At 42.7% G+C, this 17317-nt stretch overlaps 1 protein-coding gene across 1 annotated transcript; it reads right to left on the reverse strand.

Annotated features, from left to right (window-relative positions):
- Positions 1-5585: 5585 nt before the first annotated feature.
- LOC311226532 (uncharacterized protein) lies at positions 5586-10473 on the reverse strand (the record flags this gene model as incomplete). Its single annotated transcript, XM_084311952.1, has 5 exons — positions 5586-7349; positions 7700-7792; positions 8518-8631; positions 9487-9601; positions 10416-10473. The coding sequence occupies 5 exons, from the start codon at positions 10471-10473 to the stop codon at positions 7259-7261; spliced, it is 471 nt and encodes a 156-aa protein (XP_084168078.1). The 3' UTR covers positions 5586-7258.
- Positions 10474-17317: the final 6844 nt, after the last annotated feature.

The raw sequence follows: 17317 nt of genomic DNA on the forward strand, positions 1-17317 counted from the left end.
GACACGAACAGCAAAAGGCATTCGACAACCTCAAACAAGAGCTCTCATCTACACCTGTTCTCCAGCTGTATGATCCCAATCGTGACCTGAAGATTTCAGCAGATGCCTCGTCATACGGATTGGGAGCGGTCATGCTACAGAGAAACAATGACGTCTGGGCACCTGTAGCGTATGCCTCCAGGTCTCTCACACCCACAGAGCAGCGGTACGCCCAGGTAGAAAAGGAGGCTCTGGCCCTGACCTGGGCGTGTGAGAGGTTCAATGACTTTATCCTGGGTCTGCATTTCGAGTTGGAAACAGACCATAAGCCACTGGTGAGCCTGCTAGGGGGACAGGCGCTCGACGCTCTCCCACCACGGATACAGCGGTTCCGTATGCGTCTCATGAGATACTCCTACTTCGTCACTCACGTTGCGGGGAAGAGTCTGACTACAGCCGACACCCTGTCGCGTGCGCCTCTGGGGGATGGCGGCACCGGACGGGACAAAGAGCTGATGGAGGACACCAATATCTATGTCGACTCCATCATGGATAACCTACCAGCAAGTAGCAGCTACTTACACGATCTCAGGGAACAGCTGGGCAACGACAGTGTGTGCACACAGGTCATGCAATACTGCGTGCAGGGGTGGCCAGACCGCAGCAGACTGGAAGGGCCGGTGAGGCTCTACTGGGCGGAGCGCGCCGTCCTGAGTGTGCATGACGGACTGCTGCTGAGGGGCACGAGGTTGGTGATCCCCTCCACAATGAGGAACAGTGTTTTGGAAAGGATACACGAGGGCCACCAGGGGGTGGTCAAGTGCGGAGACCGGGCAAGGCAGGCTGTGTGGTGGCCAGGGTTGAGCGGTCAGATAGAGGAGCTAGTTCTAAACTGTAGAGCGTGCCTCGAAGAGCGGGTGAACACGCGTGAGCCACTCATGCCAACTACACTCCCCGACAGGCCCTGGCAGAAGCTGGGGGCAGACCTGTTCTCCCTGAACGGTAGCAACTATCTGCTCGTGGTTGACTACTACTCCAGGTACGTGGAGATAGCCAAACTAGGCCCAACAAGATCATCAGATGTCATAGTTCACTTCAAATCGATGTTCGCTCGGCATGGAATTCCAGAGACTTTGATATCTGATAACGGGCCCCAATTTTCGGGACAGGACATGCAAGCCTTCGCTGCACATTTTATCTTTGTGCACACAACCAGCAGTCCGAGATTTCCCCAATCGAACGGCGAGTCGGAACGAGCTGTCAAAACGATTAAGAATCTGCTGAAGAAATCATCAGATCCATATCTAGCCATGCTCGCATACAGGGCGACGCCTTTGAGTAATGGTTTCAGCCCAGCACAGCTACTCATGGGACGCCGTCTGCGCACAACAGTGCCTACCTTCCCAGCGGTGTTGGAGCCGGCACTTCCCGATCTAAGGAGGCTTCAGCAAAGGGAAAGAGAGAAGAGATGGATGGATTCGAAGCACTTCAACCAGAGACACAGGGTGAAGAATCTCACAACGCTGTCACCAGGGGATCCGGTGTGGGTCACCGATATGAAGTCACCAGGCACAGTGACAGCCGCACATCACACACCGCGGTCCTACCTTGTCAGCGGGCCACATGGCACAATCAGACGAAACCGTCATCACCTAGTGCCTATGCCCGAACAGAGACATGAAGCCCGACACAGTCATACACCACAGGAGGACATTCCTGTTGTGCCTGGTTCTCCTCAACCAGTACTGTCTAGTATGGACTCACCTCGGGTCTCCCCTGACACGGTCAGAACAAGGTCAGGCAGAGAGGTAGTCAGACCTCATAGACTAGATCTGTGAGCGGAACATTGTTTGATTTTTTTTGAATGTACACGTAAAGAGTGCATTGTTTGATGTTCTAATGTACACGTAAAAAGTGCATTGTCTAACCAGTTTCATAAACACATTTATTCTTAAGTGAATGTTATGTGAAGATGTTCATGTGAAACGGGAAATGTTAATGTTATTCTAACAGGTCAAAAAGGGAGATGTGGTGTAAGCCAATAGCCGAGAGAAGTGGGCGGGACTGGACTAGAGTTCAGAGTGCAATTGTGTATGCTCACGACTTGTTGTATGGATATACACGGGGCTACATTAAAAGCTATAACTACGGTACCTACTGTCTGACTGGCTCATTGAGGTATATAGGAACACATTACACGACAAGTGACACACACACACACACACACACACACACACACACACACACATCACACACACACATCACACACATACACACACACAGATCCTGTGCAGTGTGCGAAACGAAAGTCCAAACGCTAGTTGTTGCCGCCTGCGTCTTAATCGACAATAAATCGTCTTCTGATTAAGAAAAAATTGCTGCATTTCGTGTGTGAACTGTCCTCATGTTGGTGTTCAAGTTTGTCTGTTGTAGTGTAAAATATTGATCTTTCAAATGAATGGAAAATCACGAATGATGCGCTTCGCGCATGCATTTAATATGACGTTATTAATATTATTTATCTCCGACTCCGACCGCACCCCCAAGTCTGACTGGCTTCCCGCGTGCCTGATGCCGGCGTTAAGATGCGAAGCAACGTTACTAACTCACTTGCTCGCAAATTCATTCACGCATTCAATCACTTACACTTAGCCACTCTGCCCCTAGTGGTGGCCAGGGGTGTAAAGTACTTTAGTAATTGTACTTCGTTACAATACTTAAGTACTGTTTTTGGGGATTTGTACTTTACTAGAGTATTATTAGGTTTGTATACTTGTACTTTTACTCAATTACATTTCAGAGGAAAAAAACATACTTTTTACTCCTTACATTTCAAATGCAGACCTACAAAGTACAAAGTACAAATCTCGCAGGTCCAACCATTTTAATTAGTATATTTGTTTCTCTGGGCCATAGGGCCCATGCACACGGGTACAAGGGCCAAGGTGGTAACCCCAGACGGCAACAGTGAAGAATTTGACATCCTGGCTGGAGTGATGCAAGGGGACACCCTTGCCCCCTTCCTTTTCGTCATAGTCCTCGACTATACGCTCAGGAAGGCCATCAATGGACGGGAGCAGGAACTTGGTCTCACAATAACCCCAAGGAGATCGAGACGACACCCCGCCATAGTCCTAACAGACCTTGACTACGCGGACGACATCAGCCTGCTCTCTGACCATGTGGAGCAGGCACAGGAACTCCTATGCAGAGTGGAGACGGAGTGCGCCAAGGTTGGCCTTAGGCTAAATGCCAAGAAAACCGAGGTCATAATGTATAACATCCTCCCGGATCATCCACCTCTAAGGACAACAGGAGGCTCTGCTCTAAAGGAAGTCGGTGATTTCAAATACCTGGGCTCGTGGGTCAACTCGTCCGAGCAAGACCTTAAAGTGAGGAAGGCGCTTGCGTGGAGGGCTCTGAACGGCATGACCAGTGTGTGGAAATCCAACCTCCCCTGTCAAATCAAGCTCAACTTCTTTCATGCAACAGTTGAGTCTGTCCTTTTGTATGGCAGTGAATGCTGGACCTTGGCTTGAAGCCCACCCTGCAGAAGTCCTTGGATGGGTGCTACACCAGAATGATGCGTGTGGTGCTCAACATCAACAGGGATGAGCATGTCACTAATGCAAACTTGTATGGGGGGGTGCTAAGGGTGAGCGAGAAAGTGGCAGTCAGGAGAATGAGGCTGGCAGAGACATCATGAGATGCCAACCAGCAAACTTGTGCTGTGGGAACCAACACACGGGCATCGATCACGAGGACGTCCCACATTAACCTACTTGGACATACTCAGGAGAGATGCGGGAACAGAAAGCACCGGCGAGCTAGCCAGATGCATGGAGGATCGGGATGACTGGAAGAACCGATGGAGGGCCCGTCCGAGGACGACCTAGATAGATCTGGCCGAACTAACGTTAGCGTTATTAATCCTGCGGCCGCGCTTTATTTAAAAACAGCCAATCAAATCCCCATCAATGGAAAATTAACCCGCCCATACCCATGCTGATTGGTCCTTGTGCAAGACTAGAAAGCAGGGATCTTTGATTAAACACCTGCTATCAGAAGAATAGACAGTCAGAGTGACAAGCTACAGAAGATGGCCACAAACTATAGTACGAGTGATGAAGAGGACGAAACTGAACATTTCATTGCCCCGGAATAAAAGAAAAGTGTTTACTTTGACTTTTTAGTACTTAAGTACATTTAAAAGTAGAAACTTTTTTACTTTTACTCAAGTGTGTTTTTAGCCAGATACTCTGATTTGATTTTTTTTTCTTTCGAACATGTAAATGAATACAAACAAAAAAGATAACTAAACAAAATCAAAACATAACTCAAACTAAATAAATAACTAAACAAAAGCAAAACATAACTCAATTTACATGTTCGAAAAGGAGTAGGAAGAAGTATACACTTATTTAATCCTACCCCTTTTAATCCTACCCCCTGACTTTTACTTGAGTAAGATTTTGAGATGATACCCATACTTTCACTTAAGTATCATTTCTGGGTACTTTTTACACCCCTGGTGGTGGCTCACAGGCATGGCACTTTGTGCTGGACCAGTTCAGTCTAATGTGTGGCGTTGTTCCTTCTTGTTAGTATAGTCAGCCTGCTGAGCTTCTTTTTGACCCACTTTTTTGAGTCCTTAACATCCTCACACTTAACCCTTTCACTACCACACTACCAAATGGTTAACCCTTTCACTGTGACAATAACCCTTTCACTGCCACACGACAAAGAGTTAAACATTTCACAACCACACTACAGAAGGTTAACCCTTTCACTACCACACTGGTAGTGAAAGGGTTAACCTTCTGTAGTGTGGTAGTGAAAGGGTTAACATCATCATACTTAAAAGCTGTCAGAGCTCGGGTCGCACTCAGAACAGCATTATCTAGAGTAAACATCGGCTTATGGAACGGCGAGCGGACAAAAAAAGACTACCCACCGTGGAGAGATAACCGGTGAACATTACATTCCGTGCACAATATAAACATGTACTATATACTCTGTCGGCTTGCGGGTGCTTGGCGTTCAGTACCTGTTCTGAGCCCCGCACTCAAACAGCTTTATCGGTCCCACGCCGTGTCGAGACATTAAACATCTGCTGTCAGAACACTGTGTTAAAGGAACACACCAACATTTGGGGAAATTAGCTTACTGTCTTCTCCAGAGAGAGACAAGAAGATAGATACCAGTTTCCTCTCTGTGCGTTCAGTAGGAAGCTATCTGGCTGCATGTTAGCCTAGCTTAGCACAATGAATGGAAGCGGACATGACTGGTTAGCCTTCGGGAGAGGTGTTAGTTGGACAATGCCTAGGCTAACCGGTCGTGTCTGCTTCCATTCATTGTGCTAAGCTAACATGCAGCCAGATAGCTTTCTACTAAACACACAGAGAGGAAACAGGTATCTATCTTCTTGTCTCTCTCTGGAGAAGACGATAAGCTAATTTCCCAAAATGTTGGCGTGTTCCTTTAATGTTCTTTTCTATGTCTTATCGCCCGTTTGAAAGGAACGCCGGTGATGTGGACACTTATCGAGACAAAAGAACGGAAAAATACGGAAAAGAACAATGATATAAGCAAACATGACAAGAATATGATTTTATGCATCTTTATTTCCTCACACGTAATAAAGTGTACACAAAATATAAATATATATTTCTGAATAAGTTAGATAATAAATAAAAACATCTTGTACAGTGATAGCTTTCAATTAAGCATTGAATGGTAAACTTCCAGGATTGTCTTCGACTGGTTGACACAGGGAATGATTGTCCTTATTATCAAAGCAGTACAAAAACAATTAGCCCAACATGTGATATACAGCATCATGAATATCACAATATACAGCATTTTGATAGTAAAGATGAATATTATCTCATTGGCAATTAAAGATTTGTATTTTTTACTGTGACCAATATTTCCTATTGACCACGTAATCCAGCCCATGGTCAAACAGAGCAGCTGGGGGAAAACCCATCTCAGGGTACGGTTTGCTGGTCGCAAACAAATTCCTTTTGAGGAACATACAGTAGTACAAGAACAGTGTCATGATTTCCTAATGGGTAATTACAGAGGCACTAACTAGACATTTGTTGATGGAGAGAAACAATTGGCTGCATTTTTGGCAAGGTTCATACCATTGAAATGGGCTGGCTTATCTTCAATCAAAACATTAAGTAGCTATGCAATAAATACTTCCGCCAACACAATAGACCTTCTGTAGTTGTTGTGTAAGTAGAAAGAATATGTCTGTGTTTGTGTGTGTGTGTGTGTGTGTGTGTGTGTGTGTGTGTGTGTGTGTGTGTGTGTGTGTGTGTGTGTGTGTGTGTGTGTGTGTGTGTGTGTGTGTGTGTGTGTGTGTGTGTGTGTGTGTGTGTGTGTGTGTGTGTGTGTGTGTGTGTGTGTGTGTGTGTGTGTGTGTGTGTGTGTGTGTGTGTGTGTGTGTGTGTGTTTACTACAAGAGAATGAACCTTGTAGACATGGATGGAAGTCATTGTTTTTCAAGACAGGGCTTATAGTGAAATGTCCTTCATTGTATTTTGGAGGCCAATAAGCTGCCATATTCAAGTATTACATGATAATTAATAAGACTATCTATATTGTCCCTGAATGTTAGGACAGTTAGGATGTCAACTCTGATACAGAGGGAAATTAAAACTATTTGATAAAATCCAATAAAAAAGAAAAGAAAAGGGAAACCAAACCAAACAGCAAAAAATAAAAGGAAGAAATATTGAATTGATTCAAGACTTTGAGTAAACATGAACCAATATCACTCCAGCTAAATGTCGCACATTCATATATCAGAATGCAGCACATAATATTCATACATTCTCCCAGGTGGGTCAACAGTGAAACACAGGGGGGGAAATATTGTCCAAAGGGGTGTCTTCTGGATGGACGCAAGATCATCCCATAAAAACAAAACAAAAAGACAGTCCAGAGAACAGAAAGTGAACGGAGAGTTTAGCTAGAGATGACTAACTGCATCCCTGACGCAGGATGACTGACTCTGCTATAGTCCATCTCTAGTCCACTTGAAGAGATCCTTCCCTGCGGTATTCTGTGGCAACAGGAAAGTACTCCCCTCTCATCACCATGGAGGACGGTGTCTCCTTACTCCTCCCCCGGGCTGGGCTCCCCAATGGCGGCGTACAGCCGGTCTCCAGAGGGAGACCTTTTCCCGGGCGCCGGGAGGCCTTTGTTCGGTTGCTCAGAGCTCTGTGGAGCTCCCTCTTGCTTGACTCTCTCCCCTCCGCCGGCTCCTCTACATGATCTTCAGTCTGTTGGCTCGGGATGGTTTCTTCCCGGAGGAGGTGGCCTGCTTGGCGGACACCATGTTGGATCTGATCACAGATCTGTGGAGAGAGAGAGAGAGAGAGAGAGAGAGAGAGAGAGAGAGAGAGAGAGAGAGAGAGAGAGAGAGAGAGAGAGAGAGAGAGAGAGATGTTAGGGTTAATTTAGGCATCTTATGAGTGACGTTAAACATTGTAATTGTAATATATATCTCTTATATATAAGAAATAAGAGACCTGGGAGGTACAGTATACTATATAGTATTATAAGTTGATGTGTATATATATATATATATATATATATATATATATATATATATATATATATATATATATATATATATATATATATATATATATATATATATATATATATATATTCAATGAAATGTAATCCCATCTTCTCCTTTTACCTGAGAGAGGCCAGCAGTCTGTTGCTGTTTGAGTGTGAGGGGCCATCAGTCTGTACCAGGGGGCCCACTACGATGATGGCAGGGTTCTCTGAGCTGTGGACAGAAATAACAACAATGTCAAAACAAGAATGAAAAAAGAGACTGAGATTTTGTTCTACATACTTGTACAAGGCTAGAGTGCAGTTTCGGCCTGGATGGGGGGGGGGGGGGGGTTCTAACAATTTGACAGGAATTTCAACCCAATATGTCTTGACGTGCCCTTTAGACAAAATTTAGGAGAACTTCTGGGGATAAAACGTCGAGACACTGAATAATCCTTAGTCCTTGGTTTCATTACTGCAATAAGTCAAAAATGTAACAAACTGTCCTTCTTGTGCGGGTGGAAAGGGGAGCTTTTCTAAAAATAGTGGTATGACCATTCGATGACCCGTGTGACAACGCTAAGTCGCTGAGAAAATGCGGGTGCGTCTCGCCAGTATTACCCCCATGGCAACATATTATCTCAAGACACAATCGCTACTCCCTCTTCCATCCCTCTCTCTCTCTCTCTCTCTCTCTCTCTCTCTCTCTCTCTCTCTCTCTCTCTCTCTCTCTCCTCTCTCTCTCTCTCTCTCTCTCTCTCTCTCTCTCTCTCTCTCTCTCTCTCTCTCTCTGACTTGTACACCTGGCCTCGATAAAGGTTATTCACACATGACTGACACTGGAACCAGACACAAAGATATGTACTACTTTGATAACCATCTACCATCTGAGGGAGGATACGCGTTGGGAAGGCGGCGGTGGGAGGGGGGAGACGGGGAGAAGGGAGGGGGGCTCACCTGTTGTGACAGAAGCTGGAGCAGGTTTCGTCGGCTGTGTTGGAACACTCACAGCGGCCAGCAGAGCGGCGACGGCGAGACAGGGGGCTGCCCAGGCCGTAGGGGAGGAGTTTGCTGTTGAGAAACAAACCAAAACCCAAAATTCAGAACAATGCTAATATGTATGATCGTGGATGTTTCTGTCATGTCTCCTGGAGATGCACTGATAACAATACTGTTATTGGATGCTTGGAAGATACCAGGAGAAAACTGGATAAATCCCCATTACTGAAACTTTATTACCTAGATATTTGGCACATGCTCACTCTCTCTCTTTTTAGACAAAAATGGATTTCTGTCCAATGACCCCAAACTAATGGTCTAAGTCTATACTGTTCATAAAAGGTAATAAGACTGGATCGATAAGTTTAGGACACCGAATTGGTGTCAGTGCATCTATAACATCTACTATTTGATTTGATTTTACATCTTTATTTCGAACATGTAAATAAAACAAAATAAAACAAAAACAAATCATTAATCTCTAGCAATGAAAAAAGAAATATAATAATAATAAATACATTTAAAAAAGAACATAACTCAATTTACATGTTCGAAAAGGAGTAGGAAAGTATACACTTATTTAATCCTATTTTTCCACTACTCAAAATGAATGTAATTTCCTTACTGATTTAAATCCTTACTAAACAAATATATATATATATATATATATATATATATATATATATATATATATATATATATATATATATATATATATATATATATATATATATATATATATATATATATATATATATATATATATATATATATATATATATATATATATATATATATATATATATATATATATATATGTAAAACATAAAATAAATATATGTAAAACATGAATAAAATAAAAATCAGTCTTTATGCTGTCTTGTGAGCCGTGTCTGTTTCAAGGATCCAGCATATAGTCAGCCTCACCTGGGAGTATTGACCCAGATGATGTCCAGGTGGCAGAAGTAGATACATTCCTTGTCCAGCCAGCTGTTACAGGAGCAACGTTTGGTCCTGACATGGTGCTGCTGCGGCTGGGAGCCTGGTTAGGCGGGTTGTCTTGGCCAGATAAGGGAAAACCACAACCTAGAAAAGACACAAAACATCAGCGATTAAAAAACCAACTAACACCCACTCCACAGGATGTTTAAAAAGAGAGCCAAGTTATACTTTCATGCCATTACTGTGCAATAAGTGATTAGCACATGTAGGTAGAGTAAGTAAACACATGCTATTTAGGTGGTAAACACCCACTGGTGTGGCTCCATGCATTTCATCTTGATTAGTAATTGAACAACTGTATCTGTTGTGGCACTTCGTCCAAGTCAAACAACTGGCACGTTGTATGAATCAAACGTGCTGCGATAATAATAATCGAATCCTTTCGATGTTAACTTGTTCTGCTTATCAGATGGGGTAAAGCTATGCGAGGCTGAACCCAACATTGTATTGTAATGATAGCTTCTGAGGTGATAAGAGTAAGTCAGAGACTCAATATCTGTGTCTGCCTGCAGCATCTTGCCAGCTCCTCTTAACTCAATTTGCTGCTGCAGATACAGTGGTCTTTAGCAGCTCATTGAGGCACCAGTGATACACACCAGTGATACACACGGCCAGACAAGCTGAGGGAGCATGGAGCAAGTCAGCCTTCAATGAAGTCTTTGGTACCGAATATGGAATTTCAAATGTCACCATACTGATGATGACATTCATCATATTTCTCTTATTGCATTGCAGTTCACATGCAACAACAATCAGACCAGGTTTCAAACTTAAACATCTCAAATAAAGAAAATAGAAAAGTGTCTCAAAAAAGAAAGACAAAATAATTTGACCATAGAGGTAAAGTAACTCACCCTCTTGCAGGACCAGTGTGAGAGAGAAAGCCAGGATGCTGCACGCGAATAGAGCCATTGTCATGTCTGGATGATGGGAGTCCCAAGTTACAACGCGGTACAAATCCAAGAGGAGAGCAAACAAACACGCAGTGGTTCTCTCAAAAGTCTTGTCTAGTGCAGCTTAGAGAGACAGGCAACAGGTGCTTTGTGTTCCATGTCCCCACCAGGACGTCTACTTATACAGCCTCCCGTGTGTGCGGTGTGATGTCATAACCCTGGCGGCATAGCCCCTCCCCACTACATCTCTGTCTCCCTCTCTCTCTCTCTCTCTCTCTCTCTCTCTCTCTCTCTCTCTCTCTCTCTCTCTCTCTCTCTCTCTCTCTCTCTCTCTCTTTCTCTCTCTCTCTCGCTCTCTCTTTCTCTCCATGTCACATTGTTACACAACACACTCACTACAGCGGCCTTCTGCACATTCCAGGAATCTCTCCTTGTCTCCCACTACCGCCCTCACCAGGCCGAGGGCTGTGGTGCACATGGGTAGAGAGAGGATGTAGTGGTGTTGGTGGTGGTGGGGGGGTTGAGGTGACAGGCCTTGTACGGCAGTGGACCTCCATCTCCCACAGACAGGAAGTCGTGTGAAGCCAATGGAATGCTTTGAGGTATTTCTTTTTTCCAGAGACATAATGGAATGAAGGGGAAACCTGGAGGCAGGAGTGGAGAGGGGGGAGAGAGGAGGGGGCGGGAGGGGGATCACCAGTGTCATCAGGAAGGGCAGAGAAGATAGTGGCCTTGTTTTGCATCTGCCTCAAGGATGATAGTGAAATAGGGGGATGCGCTGCCCAGCGCCCCCGCAGGAAAGTGAGGTCAGTGCATGATCACACACACACACACACACGCGCACATGCACACACACAAACACACACACACACACACACACACACCTACACACACACACACACACACACACACACACACACACACAAACATTCACACACACAAGTTTATAGTTTGGTAGATTTCATTCGTTTTTCTTTTTGTTAAACTTTTTAATTGTGGTATTCAGTGCAGTTAGGTTTCAGTTTGCTAGTTTTAGTTCGTTTTTTATTAATTTAGTCAAAGTCAAAGTCAACTTTATTGTCAGTTTTCCATTTGTGCGAGACATACAGAAAATTGAAATTACGTTCCCCCATTTCCACAGTTTATATAAAAAAATATATAGACAATATAAACACAAAAGTAACATATAAGACACAATACACAACACACAATAACAATATACAGGACTGCAAGATATGTACAATATAAACAGTAATTAAAATGAGCTAAAATGAGCTTAGTGCAAATATTTCCTAGCAGCAGTAGTACATAGTAAAATAAAGTGGCTGTGTGTGTGTGTGTGTGTGTGTGTGTGTGTGTGTGTGTGTGTGTGTGTGTGTGTGTGTGTGTGTGTGTGTGTGTGTGTGTGTGTGTGTGTGTGTGTGTGTGTGTGTGTGTGTGTGTGTGTGTGTGTGTGTGTGTGTGTGTGTGTGTGTGTGTGTGTGTGTGTGTGTGTGTGTGTGTGTGTGTGTGTGCGTGCGTGCGTGCGTGTGTGTGAGTGAGTGTGTCAGTGTGGGGGGGGGGGGTCCTAGTCCCGAGTCTGTGGTGGCAGAGTAAGAGGGGTGGGGGGGAGCTGGGAGATAGAATACTTTTGTTTGTTTTTGTAATATGGGGGCTACATTAAGATTTCGTCATTTAGCAGCTGACACTTATCCAAAGCGATAGATAGATAGATAGATAGATAGATAGATAGATAGATAGATAGATAGATAGATAGATAGATAGATAGATAGATAGATAGATAGATAGATAGATAGATAGATAAAGATTTTAACTATTTGTCAGGGGCAATATTTAAAACGTTCCTAATTGTGTAATAATAATTATAATAATAATTTAGGACCTGCTCAGAGGTCATCAATCGGCACACATGCGATGCATGCATGCAATTCGTATCTGCGATTAACCCATCCCGTCGTCCTTCCCCCCCAAGGGCAGCCAGGAGCAGACAGGCGTCAACGTGAGCCGCGCCAGGGGACCAATCCAAGTGCTCCTGTCCGTCTTCGTCAAGGACGCCACAGCGTTAGCGATCTATTGTTGTGCATGTTTTTCCATTGGGTTTATCTTATCGGGGGGGAAACCCTTGCGAGCACGGGGAGAACATGCAAACTCCACACAGAAAGGCCTGGGAGATACCCCACCTGGGTAACTGGCATCATGGAAACCTGGTCCCCAAGCGGGAATCGAACCCTGGACCTTCTTGCTGTGAGGCGACAGTGTTAACCACTACACCACCGTGCCGTACAAACACAACACTTTGTGAAGGCAGACTTACAGTCTTGACAAAGACTCAAACTAAAACACTAAAACAAATATATATTTTTTATTAAATGTTTTAAGTTTACACCATAGTTTCAGTTTATTTTTTCTAAAGCCTATTTTTATTTTATTTTTAACTAGTTAACTAAATTACAATTTTCACACCTAGTTTTTACTTTTCATGTCTGTTTTGGTCAGCTTGGTAACCTTGAAACATGTGCATATGATCTGTGATTTGACCTTTTTAAACGTGGTACAAATATGGTGAACCACAACAGCTTCCTGGACCCAAAAACAAACAACCATTCATACAAGTATATACAGACACATACAGACATGTACTGTAAACACACACACACACACACACACACACACACACACACACACACACACACACACACACACACACACACACACACACACACACACACACACACACACACCTACACACACACACACACACACACACACACAAATATATATACATACACACACATATATATTATACACATATATATACACATACATGTACACACAAATATATATACACATACGCATACACACACACATATATATTATACACATACACACACGTACACATACACACACACATTTGTTCATATATTATGGATTTTGGGGGCAAAGTAATCCAAAGATTTGTGAAAGTAGTTTGATTCCGTTACTGATTTGGACTATTCCAGTGGATTACATGAATGATTACAATGTTAGCAAGCAATCAGTAAACCATATATTCAGGATCAGCCGGTATTTCATGCCAATGCTCTAGCTATTCCTTCCTTCCTGTCAGCTTCTGGAAGGGTCATGTGATTCATGATTTGATGACTCCACAGAGAACCTCTATATGGCATCTGATGAAGGAATACCACACAGGGAAGATTATGTAAATACTGCATATTTTTTACAGAATAGCATATACAGTAGGTGACCCTTGAGCTGATATTTGGACTGACAATACTGTCAATTACACTTCATACTGATTACTGAAGTGATTAAAGGGGAATTTCACCATAAAACAATGCTAATCTTTTTTTTATTTTCTTTTTCACACATAATCTCACACATATCTGAAAAATCGAAAAATTATTTTGCACATATTAAATTAGTTTGACAGTTATTGAGAGTATATGAGTTTGAATATGGCCTCTGGTGATGTCATCGGGGACATTGAATCCTTGTGTTGTGTTAATTACAGCTCCATGAAATGATATAGATAAAGAAAATGTTAGTGCTACATTATCATTATATTGAGCTGTAATTACTGTAACACAACACAAGGATTCAATGTCCCTGATGACATCACTGGTAGCCATATTAATAATTATAATTAATAAGTAATTATTTTACTCTCAGAAACTAAATAAATGTGTTAATGTATGTGTGTGAGAACAGCATTGCAACAGAGCAAAATAAATCAGCATTATCTTTTTGTGAAGTGTCCCTTTAAAATGTGAACTTTTTAAAACTAAAATAAAGAAAAAAAGTAGGCTATATTATCAACCACGAGAATGTTCCATCAGAGAAGCACTGTTAATTAATGATTAAAAGAACAAATGAATGAATTTAGTAACACTTTCTTACTTCAGAGGGCACAAATAATGAGTATAGGCCTACCTATGACCTAATGAGGAACTATAAGTTAACAAAGCGCAGGAACACATCTTTACCGTAATTAACTAGTTAACTTTCAGAATTAGAGGCAAATGGAGAGAGGGAATTTGAGAGTTATTTGCTGAAGTAGTTGAAGTATTTGCCTGTGTTGCATGGACATCAGGTCTGAGATTTACAAACCGATGGTTAATCAATGGTTTGTTATGGTCCAGAGTTCTAAAAGAAACAGCAAATATATATCATAATGGACTGCCTCTCGTGTAATTCACAGCATTCGACCAATGTGCTGCTAGTCCTTGGACAATAAAAACTGTAAATGGCAGCAGTTTCAGTTTATCACTGTTTTACCATCATCAACCCAGCTTTTTAAAGTCCCATGACATTCGTTGAGAAGAAATATGCTGCATATTTCTTCCGCCTTTCTCCCCGTCATAGGCTACATCATCAAAAGCAAAGTGTCTCCGGGGACACCTAAGTAGGAAAACATCCTCTTTTTTTCAATATGAGGGAAAAAACACTTCTGGGTTGGAACATGGCGCTTGTTTATAGGGGTGATAAAGGGATTTGAGGAAATGCCAAAGTCATGTCACAATCCACCAAACAATAGCAGTTCAGCAACTATTTGTTCCAATAGGGGAAAAAGTAGGGGGGGGGGGAGTCTTCTAAAACAAATATTAGTCCAGTGGTGCGGGCTGCTGCTGGCCTGGGAGCAGTCTAGAGGTACCCAACCCCCCGCCCCCCTTCATCCCTCACTAGACAAGGCATTTTGTGGACGTGGTGATTCTGCAGCCACGGCATAAAAAAAGCACCCTTATCTATTCTATACCCACCTCCGTCTGGCACAGAAAGCGACGGAGGAATGCGGGGCGGCGCGACGACAAACACAAACAGCATGGAGCCACTCGCAGGATTTCTCGGAATTTTGGATACAGACAAAGACTTAAATCCATAAAGACATTAAGAAAACAAAATCGGCCAGGTCCTGGTCGACAGATGCCATTGAAACGCTACGAATGCACTAATTGGAATATATTTTGTGAGGCTCACGACTCCGTCGATGAACTCACTGACACAGTGACATCATGTTCTGCGAGGAAATATGCACCCCTACCAAAACACATTCTATGACAATTTATACAAATAAAAATAAACCTGGTTTTACAAACAATTACACCTCATATTCAAAGAAAATAACTGTGCATACAGAAACTGCAATGAGAAGTCCAGATTTTGTATTACAAAAAACACCCATGCTCCCCTCCAGATAATGGGTCTCATTCTCCAACGGACTTACGACAAGAAATTTGCTCTCTGGGCCATTTGAAACATCTTAGGGCCGGTTGTGGGATTCCCCAACCGTCCCTAAGATTGGATTTGGCCGTGACTGAGAGCAGGATTTACAAGTGCTGAGGAGCACACTTAACTTGACAGACTGGTGTGCTCCATGTTCTTAATGGCTTTATTTGGGAGGAATCATAGTGATTCCTTCATGTCAAACCTACAGGCCTCCTTGGAATTAATTAATTTATCATAATTAAAATAAATATGACAATATTTGTACGATCAAAGATTACGCATTTGATGTCGGAAAAATAAATAATATGGATTAATCTGATCACAGGGCAGCTGGATTAACCATATCTGAACCAGCTATTTTGGACAAATGTATAATTACTTAATTACTCAGATATTAAAACACAATAATGCAATTATTGTGAAATTATTGAAAATAATAATTATTTAATGCCTTCTGTGGCATTTGTATTTCTTATTTGTTAGATATCTTTTTTATTGATTAATTATACATTTGAAATAATGCAGGTTATAGCCAACATGCAATATATCCCATTGATGGGACAGACATTTGTTTTATATAGCTTTAACCTGCATTCTTTCAAATATATCATTAACCAATAAAACAGATATTGGAATACACTATCAAATCAAATCAAATTTATTTATAGGGCCCGACAACACACGTTAATGTCCCCATGGGCCGTACAGATCTTCTTTAAACAAGTCAAGAAGAAAACATAACAATAAGTCAAGAACAGAACAAGAACACCATAAGGTGCAAACATTTTTAGATGGATGCAAATAAATGAAAGAATGCAAGCACTCCCAGACATACCCCACGCGAAGGTAAGGAAAAACTCACTAAAACCTAACAATAGGGAAAAAAGCTCCACAGGCAGTGTGGAGGAGAGAAACCTTAGAAGGGCCATTCAAGGGGGGATCTCCCTTCTTAGATGTTGGTGATAGTAGTGTTGCAGACGGACAGTTGGTAAGCATGCACTCATGTGTGTAGTGGAACACAGATGAGTGCATGCAATAGCAACTGTACATTTTGAAAAATTAAAGATAGAGCTAATAGCGATAGCAACTGAACATTTTGAAAGATTAAAGATAGAGCTGATAGCAATCTATTTGAGGCACAGGGGCGGCGCAAAGAGGGTCACGTCCTCCCCGTCTTAGTCAAGGGACATTTAACACTCCGGTCGTTGCTCAGGGACAGCCGGAGACAGGGAGATAGGGGGCGGCGCAGAGAGGGTCACGAACTCCCCGACATCATCGCGGGACATCCGGCACTCCGGTCACCCCTACGAGACCTCCGGAGACAGGGGGGCACGCAGAGGGCCTACTATGTAGCCTACGTGTGTAATGAATGAACAGTAGGCTTATATTATTCTAATTACTTGTTTAATTAGGATTTAGTATACTATATATATGCTCTGCCCTATACGTACAGTAAGTACAGTACACATATTAAGGCTGCCAGAGTCGGGCAGTGGACTGGTGGACTGTACTACTATAGGCAGCGCAGTATCTGTGATTTCCTAATATAACAAGTCATTAGAATAATATAAGCCTGGGCGGCTAGGTGGTGTAGTGGGCAAGGCGCTCGCCACCAATGCAGGAGACGCTGGGTTCGAGCC

Source organism: Notolepis coatsorum (genome assembly GCF_963971535.1).
Source record: "Notolepis coatsorum genome assembly, chromosome: 4".
Classification (NCBI taxonomy): Eukaryota; Metazoa; Chordata; class Actinopteri; order Aulopiformes; family Paralepididae; genus Notolepis; species Notolepis coatsorum.